The 13,578-nt window shown below is 42.4% G+C and overlaps 1 protein-coding gene across 5 annotated transcripts in view; it reads left to right on the top strand.

Annotated features, from left to right (window-relative positions):
* The window catches only part of TAMM41 (TAM41 mitochondrial translocator assembly and maintenance homolog), a 59,301-nt gene that overhangs the window by 31,193 nt on the left and 14,530 nt on the right, over window positions 1–13,578 (top strand). For 3 of the 5 annotated variants that reach the window (XM_025375629.1, XM_025375628.1, XM_025375626.1), the window contains 2 exons: window positions 5,950–6,115; window positions 7,729–7,791. In XM_025375629.1, coding sequence (XP_025231414.1) covers window positions 5,950–6,115; window positions 7,729–7,791 — 229 coding nt within the window. Of the gene's footprint in view, window positions 1–5,949; window positions 6,116–7,728; window positions 8,397–13,578 lie in introns of those variants that run through there. The other 2 variants (XM_025375625.1, XM_025375627.1) reach the window with 2 other exon arrangements.

Consider the following 13,578-nt stretch of genomic DNA (forward strand, 5'->3'; position numbering starts at 1 on the left):
GTGAGGCACATTTTTGAGACCATATACCTCTGAAAATTCTACCCTCCCTTTGATAGATAGTATTGGCTAGATATCAAATTCTAGGGTGGAAATAATTTTCCCTCTTTATTTATATCTGCTTTCCATTCATTATTCAGTCACTTGGTTCCTTCCTTCCTTCCTTCCTTCCTTCCTTCCTTCCTTCCTTCCTTCCTTCCTTCCTTCCTTCNNTCCCTCCCTCCCTCCCTCCCTCCCTCCCTCCTTCCTTCCTTCCTTCCTTCCTTCCTTCCTTCCTTCCTTCCTTCCTTCCTCGGTTGCCCAGGTTACAGTGGAGTGACACAGTCCTGGCTGGCTGGCTGGCTTGCTTCCTTCCTTCCCTCCCTCCTTCCCTCCCTCCCTCCCTCCCTCCCTCCTTCCTTCCTTCCTTCCTTCCTTCCTTCCTTCCTTCCTCAGTTGGCCAGGCTACAGTGGAGTGACACAGTCCTGGCTTCCTCCCTCCCTCCCTCCTTCCTTCCTTCCTTCCTTCCTTCCTTCCTTCCTTCCTTCCTTCCTTTCTTCTTCCTTCCTTCCTTCCTTCCTTCCTTCCTTCCTTCCTTCCTCGGTTGCCCAGGCTACAGTGGAGTGGCACAGTCCTGGCTTGCTTGCTTGCTTGCTTGCTTGCTTCCTTCCTTCCTTCCTTCCTTCCTCCCTCCCTCCCTCCCTCAGTTGCCCAGGCTACAGTGGAGTGGCACAGTCCTTCCTGGCTAACTGGCTTCCTTCCTTCCTTCCTTCCTTCCTTCCTTCCTTCCTTCCTTCCTTCCTTCCTTCCTTCCCTCCCTCCTTCCCTCCCTCCCTCCCTCCCTCCCTCCCTCCTTCCCTCCCTCCCTCCCTCCTTCCATCCTCGGTTGCCCAGGCTACAGTAGAGTGGCACAGTCCTGGCTCACTGCAACCTCAAACTCCCAAGCTCAAATGACTCTCCCACCTCAACCTCCTGAGTAACTGGGACTACAGGCATGCACCACCACGCCTGAGTGGTTTTTGTATTTTCAGTAGAAACGGGGTTTCACCATATTGCCCAGGCTAGTCTCGAATCCTGGGCTGAAGCCATCCTCCCACCTTGGTCTTCCAAAGTATTGGGTTAACTGGTGTGAACCACTGTGCCCAGCCTCAGTGGGTCTTTTCTATCTGGAATTTTATAAGCTTCAATTCTAAAGAATTTTTTTTTATTATTTCTGTAATTATTTTTCATACCCATTTTCTTAGTTTGTTCTTCCTGGGATTCCTGTTAGGTGGTTGCTAGACCTCCTGGTTTAACCCTTTTCCCTCTCTCTCTCTCTCCCCCATCTCTTTGTTTATTAAATTTAGCTTTATGGGAGAATTTTTCTGATTGGTTTTGTAACACTTCTACTGAATTTTTAATTTTCCCAAAATGTTCTTTCTTATAGCATCCTGTTTTTGTATTATGGATGCATTATTTTCTCCTAATCTCTTTAATGATCTTTATTATAGCATTTGAAGATTTTTGTCTTGTTCTCTCACATTGTTTCTTTCTCTTAGTTCCTCTTGTCTGTTTATACTCTAGTCTGTTATGTTAGAAGCCTTCTTCAAATGTCTGAATTTCCTTCCTGGCCTATTTTTTTAAATTAATTAATGAATTAATTAATTTGACAGGGGGTTTCACTCTGTCACCTAGGCTACAGTGTAGTGGCATGATCATAGTTCACTGCAGCCTTGAACTGTTGCATTCAAGTGATCCTCCCACCTCAGCCCCTTGAGGAGCTGGGACTATAGGCCCATGCCACTATGCCCAACTGGTTTTTTTATATATGTGTATATACATATATTTGTACCCATATGATCTGAGACATTAACTTTTTTTTTTGTAGAGACAGGGTCTCACTTTGTTGCCCTGGCTGGTCTCGAACTCCTAGGCTCAAGCAATCCTCCCGCCTTGGCCTCCCAAAGTACTGGGATTACAGGCAAGAGCCACCGTGCCTGGCTCTGGCCTGTTTTTAAAGAATGAGAAGAATGAGGCACTAAAATGCAGACTGGAAGTTCTTTGTGGTATATCAGGCTTGTCAACTGGTGGGCTTGACTATAGGATTATGAGGCAAAGACCTGGCTATTTTATTTTGTTTTGTTTTGTTTTTTTGAAATGGAGTCTCTCTCTGTCGCCCAGGCTGGAGTGCAGTGACGCGATCTCAGCTCACTGCAACCTCCGCCTCCTAAGTTCAAGTGATTCTTGAATCAGGAGCCTCCCAAATAGCTGGAACTACAGGCATGCGCCATCACACCCAGCTGATTTTTGTATTTTTAGTAGCGACGGGGTTTCACCATGTTGGCCAAGCCAGTCTTGAACTCCTGACCTAAGCAATCTGCCTGCTTTGGCCTCCTAAAGTGCTGGGATTACTGGTGTGAGCCACTGCACCTGGCCAAGGACCTGGCTGTTTTATTGGAGGATCTCAAATATCAGTGTCTGTAGAATTTCTCCAGAGATCTTCTATTCTCTGGCTGGAGGACAGGGAAGTATAATGTGTCTGTCTACCAACTTTCTAGAAACTGAACAAGGGAAAAGGACTAGGAATTTTCTCCAACTGTGAAGATAAAGGTATCCAGAATCCTCCCTACGGCCTATAAAAGTCTGCATGATCTAGTTTCGCATCAGTTTCTTTTCCCAGGAAATTTACAAGAATAAGATTGGGGGACTGAGTTACAGCTCCCAGTGCTGTATCTGGACTTGAGACTGCAACTGAGACTCATCTTCTCCCACCTCTGCTACTCATCCAGGTTCCCTTCACCTTCATCTGTCGCTTCTGCTTATCTTGACAGGGTGGTCCAGACCGTCATCTCAGAGGAGTCTGGAGGACCCTGGCCACCACATTTGTCCTCTTACCATAAAAATTGGGCAAGGGGTCCTCTAAGAGATGTGTATCAGCACCCCAGCTCCTGATGACCAGGGCCAATTACTTCTGCCAGTGTAGTGACTCATTGCCTTGTCTGCTGGACTTATGGCATGGGATTCTAAATGGATTGGGTGGCAGTCGTAACTTTAAAAAGTTAATGGGATGCTTACTGTGTCCTCTGGTAGAACCATCCCTTCTCTGGGAATTGGGACCTCTAGACCCACAGACCTAGAGCTGTGGTGATAGGAAACAAAGTGTTCCCAAGTGTGTCCCTGGGAGTGATAAGGTCACTTCTCCTTCTACCCTGGGTTGCCAGGCCCATGTCTTCTGCCAGTTGGGAATATAGTACTGTGTAATGGTGGTTGATTCTGGATGTGTAGCACAGCCCATCCTCGCAGGACAGTGTCTTCAAGCTGTGCCTCTGCTCTGAGTTGACACATAAAATCTGCCTTACCCCTGCATCTTTTAGGTCTGCAGGTGGTGCTCATCTCTGCCATTCCTCCTGGGATACGGTTTTATTTTTTCTTTACTCTTTTGGCCAGGGGGAGAGAATGGCAGCTTCACGCCTCTAATCCCAGCATTTTGGGAGGCCGAGGTGGGTGGATCACTTGAGGCCAGGCATTCAAGACTAGCCTGGCCAACATGGCGAAACCCTGTCTCTACTAAAAATACGAAAATTAGCCAGGCATGGTGGTATGCACCTGTAATCCTAGCTACTCGGGAGGCTGAGGCATGAGAATCACTTGAGCCTGGGAGATGGAGATTGCAGCGAACTGAGATCGTACCACTGCACTCCAGCCTGGGCAACACAGCGAGACTCTGTCTCAAAAAAAATAGTAATAACAAAACCAAATATTAGCTTTATTGATGAATACTTCTATACCATAAAAGCTAGTGTTTATAGTATATTCACAGAGCTGCACAGCCATCACCACAATGTAATTTAAGAATATTTCTGTCACTCCATACCCATTAGCAGTCCCCAGCTCTCCCCTCCCCCAGGAAACCACTAATCCACTTTCTGTCTCTGTAGATTTGTCTGTTCTGGACAGTTCATATGAAAGGAATCATACAATATCAGGTTTTTTCCATATCTATCTGCTTTTTTCTTAAGTTGACATTTAATAATTCTATCCATGTCTGCTTTTAAAATGCAATTTGACTTTCACAATTTAGCTGAATGCTTTCACTTTCATATTTCCATGAGAATTAGTGTAAGGAAAATGAGAATTTACCAAATTTTTAAACCATGTCACCTGATATTTTATCTTTACACACATGCTTTCAAGTGAAAATTCCAGTGCATTATTTTCCTGAAGAGAAAGCAGTGGCAAATATTACTTTCTAATTTTTTTATATGTCACTTAAGCCATTGGAAGCTTCATAGGTAAAGCATAAGTGAAATATAAGTTTATTCTAACTAATCCCAATATGTGGCCTCAAAACATAAGCCCATAAATGTCATTTCTAAGATTAGTTTATATAAATACTCAAATTTGTTGTCATTTTTGTAGCCAAAGCTAAGTAGAGGATGGGTCCTGTGAATTTAGAACCATCCTAGTGATAAATGTCAAATATTTAGGTAAAAACCTAAATATTTACCCCTCTACCTTTACGGAGCCATTAAATAATAACATTTTCTCCTGCTTTGCATAGATTTTTATAGGCAAAACTAGAAAATTCAGGTATTTGGTATATACTTTTTTTTCGAGACTGTCTTGCTCTTGTCACCCAGGCTGTAGTGCAGTGGCACAGTCACCGCTTGTCATATCCTCAACTTCCCAGGCTCAAATGATCCTCCCAACCTCAGCCTCCCAAGTAGACAGAACTATAGGCTTGCACCACCATGTCTGGCTATTTTTTTTTTCATAGAGCTGGATATCTCACACTTTTGCTAGGGCTGATCTTGAATTTTTGGGCTCAAGCAATTCTCTCACCTCAGCCTCCCAAACTGTTGGGATTACAGGTGTGAACCTGCGCACCTGGCCCATTTGGTATATAGTTAATAAATATTTAATCAATTTTTAAAATGGTAGAGTGAGTAGATTCTAATTATTAAGAAAGTTGGTCATATCTGTAAACTCTAAGCCTAAAATGTAATACATTCATCTGATTTTTTCTTACTGTTCTCTTAATTGAAGTTAAAACCTAAATATTTGTGAAAAGGATACAAGACAGATTCTTCCTTGGGAAATAACGTGATGAGCTATTGAGGGCAGTGTTACTGGTTCTGCACTTGGCAGGAAATCAACGTTTACAAGATTTTTTAAAAATTCATTCCATGAGGCACAGTGTATGAAACTGGGAGTTAGGAAAGCTAGGTCTGGCCTCAGCTCTGTGGCTAACTTTTGATTCAAGGGTTTCTGAGTAAAGTCCGACACATAGTTTTACATGTTTTATTTATACATTTATCTTCAGCATCTTAACATCTTAATATGTTTTAGAATACTTTGGGAACCAAAGCCACTGGCATAGTAGCTGTAGGACAACTAAGTTGTATTGATTCAGGTACTCATTTCCTTTTTGTTTTTTTGAGTAACTACTGTGTGCCGGGGATTAAAAGTGAGTAAGATTAGTTTCTGTCATCAGTGTGTTCCTACAGTTTGTGAAATACAGCATACTAAAAGGCCTTATAGGCAGGAGACACAATTCAGATCCCACTCACTCTCATTGATGGTGTGATCAGGGCACGTCAGTCTCCCTGCATTTGAAATGGGAGGGGTCATCTCAGTGCCCGGATTTGACGCAGCCTCCATGAGTGTCAACTGCAGCACCACTTCCTTTGACTGCTGGATTTAAGACAAATATAAATTTTAAAACCAAAAGTCAAAAATTGATCCTTGAGAGTGGCTTCTATTCTTAGGTAGAAATGCAATATTATAGGACAAGAATTATCCTTTTTGAAGGGACTTAGACTCCTGAACTGAACCCATTCAGTTTCAGAAAAGAGAGTCTCCTTAGCGTGCTGCCTTGCCAGGGGTGTGGGTGCATATATGTCTGTGTGATTTTGAAAGAGAAGCCCTGTGTCTGTGAGTATTTGTAGAATTTAAAGCACTTCCGTAGACATTGTCTTTGTTCCCCCCTTCAGATAGATAAAAGCCCAGAAGGACAGTTCACTCAGCTGATGACATTGCCCAAAAGCTTACAGCAACAGATACATCATATTATGGACTCTCCTGGAAAAAACAGAGATGTGGAAGAAACTTTATTTCAAGTGGCTCATGATCCCGACTGTGGAGATGTGGTGCGACTAGGTACGTTTATGAATTTGAGGTTGAGGAAATGCCAGCCATGGGGAAAAGCGGACTTTGTGATTGGGACATACTATTTCTTCCTTTTTGTTTAGTGAAATAGAGAGATTGCCTCTCAGAAGAAGAAAGCACTAAAAGTTTGAGGGTTTTTCTAAATCTGAATTTTTACTTGTTTGAAGTAACATGGTGAAAATACTTCTATTTTTAAATTTGGGATCCTAAATCACTGTCAAAGGGAGAAACAATGTTTCTTTTGGTTTCTAGAGCACAACTTCTAGAATTTATTTAAAAGATTATGTCTGTGTTCTTTGTGGTGGTCTGAGAAAAGAGATTGGTGGCATTTTTTTGTGCTTTTGTAACATCGAGAACACAGCTTTCCTCAATCAACTCCATTTGATGTGTCTCATACAGTGTTCAGTGCATTCCCTCAGACATGGCCCACGTTCCACAGCATTTTTGCCAGCCCTGCCCTAATGTTTATCCAAAACTCTGAACCCAGGCCAGGTGCAATGGCTCATGCCTGTAATCCCAACACTTTAGGAAGTCCAGGAGGGAGAATCACTTGAGGCCAGGAATTTGAGACCAGCTTGGGCAACAGAGCAAGACTCTGTCTCTGCAAAAATTTAAAAAGTAGCTGGGCATGGTGGCACGTGCCTATAGTCTCTGCTAACTTGGGAGTCTGAGGTGGGAGGATCGCTTGAGCAGTTGGAGGCTGCAGTGAGCTAGGATCATACCACTACACTCCAGGCTGGGCGATAGAGCAGTCCTTATCTCTTAAAAAAAAATAATAATAAAAAAATCCTGAACCTGATCTTCAGACACTAACTTCCCTTTAAGGTGCTAAAGGTAATTTATGAGATCAGTCAATCAAGAAATATTTATAAAATTGAGAATGAGTCCCTCTGTCAATTGAGTGCATTCTCCTGTTTTCATTCAGTAAATATGTACTGAGGTGCCAGATAGAATTTACGGAAATGCTTTGCTGAGACCATCACACTGCAGTGGAACATGAGCTGCAGCAAGTGCTCCACTCCCACTCTCCGCCTGGGCCTGACTAGGTTTGCACTGGGTCACCAGCTCCCCATCCTGAAGATAGCTCTGTATGAGACACCCTGTTGTTTGTTTGAATGTGATCCTGGCAACAGTGTGATCTGGGCTGTCTCTTTGAGGGGAGTGAAACTTGTTCCTCACTGTGGAATCCGTATGTGTATTTTCAGAATGAAAGTTTTTCTCGTAGATGTAATCATTTGGTTTTTATCTTTTCATGTTATGCAATTGAGAACCAGAAATCTCAGGCAGATTTAAGTCATAAAATCTTAAATCTGACCCTTTGAGGGTCAGCTAACCCACCCCCTTGTTTTAAGGGGAGGAGGTGCAGAGCTGTTCGGTCACCGGCTTGGACCCACACAGCCGGGTGGCGCCGCGGCTGGCTGCTCTGGTCTCCTGGCCCTCAATTCCAGTGCCGTTTTCACTGTCACTGTGACAGCAGGACAGAGATAGATTTGGTGGTTTGATTGGCTGACTAGAAAGAATATTTAGTTTCAAATTTTAAAACTGTTAAGATGACTAACATCTGTTTTGGGTTTTTTGGTCTCCTTTTTGTTTTTATCTCACAGGGCTTTCAGCAATCGTGAGACCTTCTAGTATAAGACAGAGCACGAAAGGCATTTTTACTGCTGGTAAGAGCTTTAGAAATCCATGTATAACATACCTGCTGACTAAAGCTTTGTCTCTTTTAAGTGCTTGTGAAATGCTGAGCTTTGATGGCCATAAACTGGGATATTGCAGTAAGGTACAAACAGGCATAACAGCAGCAGAATCTGGTGGTCTAACAACGTCAGACCATTGGCAGTGCTGTTGGAAGCTTTACTACCCTTCTGAATTTTCTGAGATACTTCCTGTGTGCAGGGTTTTTTCCTCATGTTGTTTTATTTATCAGAGTTACAGATGCATAGGATTGCAAAAACAGCAGCACTTGTGCTCCCTCTCCTCTTCCCCTTCTCTGAGACCACTGCTTCCATCTGTCTTAGTGGGTTATTTTTGTTTTCACTGCCATTTCTCTAAATGGTGAGTTTTCCTTGCTCCTTCTCTACATTTCAACTTTAGTATCATCTATTGACTTCTCTCTATGGGAGGTTAGAATTCAACTCTGGCACCCACCCTCATCAAATGTACTCACCCTCCCATCCCTCTGTCCTCCGAATATAGTTGTCTCGTGGCTTTGGCTAGTTTTCAGTTTGATGGTGTGGTGAGCCACATAGTACACCTTTCCTTCCCTGCACAGTGTTCTCTCATGGAGAGTGTCTTCACTGTCCCCTGTAGGGGGTCCCTCATTTCTTGTATCTCATGTCTTTCACTTGCTTGGTGCACACTCTCATTTTGATAAAGCACATTTTCCAGTAATTTCCTGAGAAAGGGAACATGGAAGGCACATTTGGAGACCATGTATGTCTGAAAGTCTTTTTTGTCTGCCCTCACCCATAATTAATACTTAGGCTGGGTATAGATTAGAAATCACTTTCCTTTAAAATTTTGAGATCATTGCTGCATTTATCTTTTACTTGTAGGATTGTTGTCTGTGTCTAAAGCCAATCTGATTCTTAATACTTTGTGTATGTTATTTCTGGAAGCATGTTAGGTCTTTATTTTTCCCCAGTGCTCTGAATTCTCTCAGTGATGTGCTTTAATGTGAGTCTGTTATCTGTTTCACCAGGAACTCATTGCCCTTTCTGTTGGGAAACTCAGAATATAAGCGTATAAGAAAATGTTTTAAATTTTTTCTTTAATTTCGTCCCATCTGTTTTCTCTGTTCTCTTTCTGGAACTCCTTATATTCAAATATTGGATCTCTTAGATTAGTCCTTTGGTTTTTGTCTTCTATTTTTTATCTATTTGTTCTTTTGCTCTGCTTTGGGAGATTTTCTCGAATTTCTCAACTTTAGCTTCCAACCCTTCTGTTGAGTGTTTATAATTTCCAGGAACTCTCTCTTTTCTTGTTCTCTGAATGCTCCCGTTTTTTGCATCCTATTCTTGTTTTATGGTCTAAATATTTGACATCTCTTTGGAGGACAAAGTGGCTGTATCAATTCATTGTCCCACAAGCAGAGTAGGAGAATACTCTTTTCTTCCCATTTTTTCCAACATTTGGCATCATCAAGTGATTGATGGACTTTTCTGGTTCAGGCTTTCTCTATGCAAGCATCCATTGAGCATCTCTCATGTGCCAGCCGCTCGGGATACAAAATTGAACACAGTGCTGAATTAGTCTGTTCTCACGCTGCTAATAAAGACATACCTGAGATTGGGTAATTTATAAAGGAAAGAGATTTAATTGATTCACAGTTCCACATGGCTGGGGAGGCCTCAGAATCATGGCGGAAGGTGAATGAGGAGCAAAGTCATGTCTTACATGGCGGCAGGCAAGAGAGCGTGTGCAGGGGAGCTCCCCTTTATAAAACCATCAGAGCTCACGACACTTAATCACTATCATGAGAACAGTACAGGAAAGACCTGCCTCCATGATTCAATTACCTCCCACCGGGTCCCTCCCACGATGTGGGGATTATTACAATTCAGGGTGAGATTTGGGTGGGAACACAGAGCCAAACCATATCAAATGCTATACTGCCTTCCAGAGGCTTATAATCTAGAAGGGAAAAGAGACATGCTAACAGAAATTTGTGAGAGAGGGAGAAATAGCACAGAGGTAGCCCAAAAAGGGGAGTGATCTTTCAACCTAATTCTGATCCCTGAGTTTGAGATTGCTGGGGAGCTGGTGTGGTCACACCTCTCAGTGTCTCATAGCCCAACTGCACCGCTCTGAGCATTTGGCCCTTAAGGACCGTGTTGCCCTCCTGAATCACTGGAAAGATTCAACACGGCCAGGTGTGGTGGCTCACACTTATAATCCCAGCACTTTGGGAGGCCAGGGTGGGAGGATTGCTTGGGCTCAAGAGTTCAAGACCAGCCTGGGCAACACAGCAAGACCCTGTCTCTTTAAAAATAATAAAAATAGGCCAGATGCAGTGGCTCACACCTATAATCCTAGCACTTTGGGAGGCCAAGGCAGGAGGATCACTTGAGTCCTGGAGTTCGAGATCAGCCTGGGCAACATGGTGGAACCCCATCTCTACAAAAAATATGAAAAATAGGCTGGGTGTGGTGGCTCATGCCTGTAATCCTAGTACTTTGGGAGGCTGAGACAGGCGGATTATCTGAGCCCAGGAGTTTGAGATCAGCCTGGGCAACATAGTGAAACCTCGTCTCTACTAAAGTACAAAAAATTAGCCGTGTGTGGTGGTGCATGCCTGTAGTCCCAGTTTCGAAAGGCTGAGGCAGGAGAATTGCTTGAACCTGGCAGGCGGAAGTTGCAGTGAGACAAGATTGTGCCACTGCACTCTGGCCTGGGCAACAGAGTGAGACTTTGTCTCAAAAAAAAAAAAAAAAAAAGTGCTGGGCATGGTGGTACGCACCCGTAGTAGTCCTGAGCCCAGGATGTCGAGGCGGCATTGAGCTGAGAACGTGCCACTGCACTTCAGTCTGGGTGACAGAGTGAAACTCTGTCTCAAAAAGAAATTATAATAATAAAAATATTGTATAAATTAAAAGTTTCAACAAAGACTTAGTAGCACTTGCATCACATCTACTGAACTAAATATTTTCCTACCATTTGGGTGCATGGCTTTGCATTTCCAGTTAAGATATTCATTTAATCTATGTTCCTGCTAGTTTACTCTGGCAACACTGAAGATGAAGTACTTTTGTTTGTTTGGGTGATTCATGCTGTTAATCTGAATTTTACATGATTGCCTCTCCCTTGCCGTGATCCTCCTCGGGTGAGGCTTAATTATTTGTTTTGGTTTTGGCATCCCATGCTATAAGGAATTATTGGAATTATTAGAATTATTGCTAATTATTTTTCAGTTGTGACGATGGTGGTGGTATGGAGCTTTTTAAAAAAAAAAATCCCTTTCTTTTAGAAATGCATACTAAAATAATTCCAGATGCAATGATATGTTGTCTGGGATTTGCTTCCAAATAAAACATGGCAGAGGGCAGTGGGTAATGGCTAGATGACACAAGATTGGCCATGAGCTGATATATTGTCAAAGCTAGGTAAAGATGCATGGGGCTGTTTTATACTCTTCTGTCTGTGATTTAAGTTTGAATTTTTCTCTAATAAAAGACTGAAACAGATCTTGACACCTTCAACCTGAAATGAGCCTTTGGTCCTCTTTCCACTCATTATTTCTATTCACCAGCAGAGGGCAGTTGGTCAGAGAACCCACAGCTCAGCTGTCCTTGTGGCCCTGGAGTGCTGATGCTGCTTCCCCTGAGTACTTACCGCTTGCTTCCCCTTCCCTTTTTTTTTCTTTTTAATTTTTAAAATGTTTAAGGAATACAAGTGCATTTTTCTTACATGGTAAAGTCTGGGCTTTTAGTGTACCCATCATCGCCCAAATAGTGAACATCGTGCCCAATAGGTAATTTTCCAGCCCTCACCTCCTCCCACCCTCACACTTTTTATAGTCACCAGTGTCATTCTATTCTGTATGCTCATGCATACACATTGTTTAGCTCCCACTTAAAGTGAGAACATGTTGATACTTGAATTTCTGTTTCTGAGTTATTTCACTTAGAATCATGGCCTCCAGTTCTACCCATCTTGCTGCAAAAGACATGATTTCATTATTTGTTATGACTAAGTAGTATTCAAAGTGAGATATAGATATAGATATACACACAATTTTGTTATCCAGTCCTCCATTGACGGACACTTAGGTTAATTCCATATTATTGGTATTGTGACTAGTGCTGCAGTAAACATACAAGTGTTTTTTGTTGTTGTTGTTGTTGTTTGATATAAGGATTTCTTTTCCTTTGGGTATATACACAGTAATGGGATTGCTAGATCAAAGGTTAATTCTATGTTTAGTTCTTTAAGACGTCTCCATCCTGTTTTCCATAAAGGTTGTACTAATTTAGATTCCCTTCAACAGTGTATAAAGCATTCCCTTTTCTCCACATCTGCACCAACATCTGTTTGTTGTTTTTTGTTTTTTTGTGAAACAGAGCAACAGCCTCGCTCTGTTGCTCGGGCTGGAGTACAGTGGCGTGATCTCAGCTCACTGCAACCTTCACCTCCTGGGTTCAAGCGATTCACCCCCCTCAGCCTCCCGAGTAGCTGGGATTACGAGCGTGTGCCACCACACTCGGCTAATTTTTGTATTTTTAGTAGAGACAGGGTTTCACCATGTTGACCAGGCTAGTCTCAAACGCCTGGCCTCAAGTGATCCACCCACCTCAGCGTCCAAATTGCTGGGATTACAGACATGAGCCACCATGCCCAGCCTCAACATCTGTTGTTTTTTTGTCTTTTTAGTAATAGCCATTCTGACTGGTATAAGGTGGTATTTCATTGTGGTTTTAATTTGCATTTCTCTTGCGATAAGTGATGTTGAGCTTTTTTTTTTTCATGTTTGTTGGTAGTTCGCATGTCTTCTTTTGAAAAAATGTCTGTTGATGTCCTTTCCCCACTTTTTAATGAAGTTATTTTTTTTTTCCTTGTTGAGTTGTTTGAGTTCCTTATAGATTCTGGATATTAGCCTTTGTTGGATACTTTCTTTTGCAAATATTTTTTTCCCATTTTGTAGGTTGTCTTTTGGTGCTCTGTTGATTGTTTCTTTTGCTATGCAAAAGCTTTTTAGTTTAAGTCCCATTTATCTATTTTGTTTTGTGTTTGCTTTCGAGGACTTGATCATAAATTATTTGTCTAGGCCAATGTCCAGAAGAATTTTCCTAGGTTTTCTTTTAGGATTTTTATAGTTTCAGGTCATTTTTCTTCTAGGACTTTGTAGTTTCAGGTCATACATTTTAAGTTAATTTTTTTATGTGGAGAGAAGTTTGTGTCCAGTTTCATTCTTCTGCCTATGGCTATGCAGTTTCCCCAGTACCATTTATGGAATAGAGTATTTTTCCCTATGTGTATTTTTGTTGACTTTGTCAAGGATCAGTTGGTTGTAGGTATGTGGCTTTATTTTTGGGTTGTCTAATCTGTGTGTCTGTTTTTATTTATTTATTTATTTTTAGTTTTTTTTGAGACGGAGTTCCACTCTTGTTGCCCAGGCTGGAGTGCAGTTGCACGATCTCAGCTCACTGCAACCGCCACCTCCTGGGTTCAAGCGATTCTCCAGCCTCAGCCTCCCGGGTAGCTAGAATTACAGGCACCTACCACCATGCCCGGCTAATTTTTATATTTTTAGTAGAGACGGGGTTTCACCACGTTGGCCAGGCTGGTCTCAAACTCCTGACCCCAGATCATCCACCTGCTTCGGTCTCCCAAAGTGCAGGGATTACAAGCGTGAGCCACCGCGCCCAGCCGTGTGTCTGTTTTTATTTCAGTACTGTGCTGTTTTGGTTGCTATAGCCTTGTAGTATAATTTTAAGCCAGATAATGTGATGCCCTTG

This window comes from Theropithecus gelada, chromosome 2 (genome assembly GCF_003255815.1).
Source record: "Theropithecus gelada isolate Dixy chromosome 2, Tgel_1.0, whole genome shotgun sequence".
NCBI classification, from domain to species: Eukaryota; Metazoa; Chordata; class Mammalia; order Primates; family Cercopithecidae; genus Theropithecus; species Theropithecus gelada.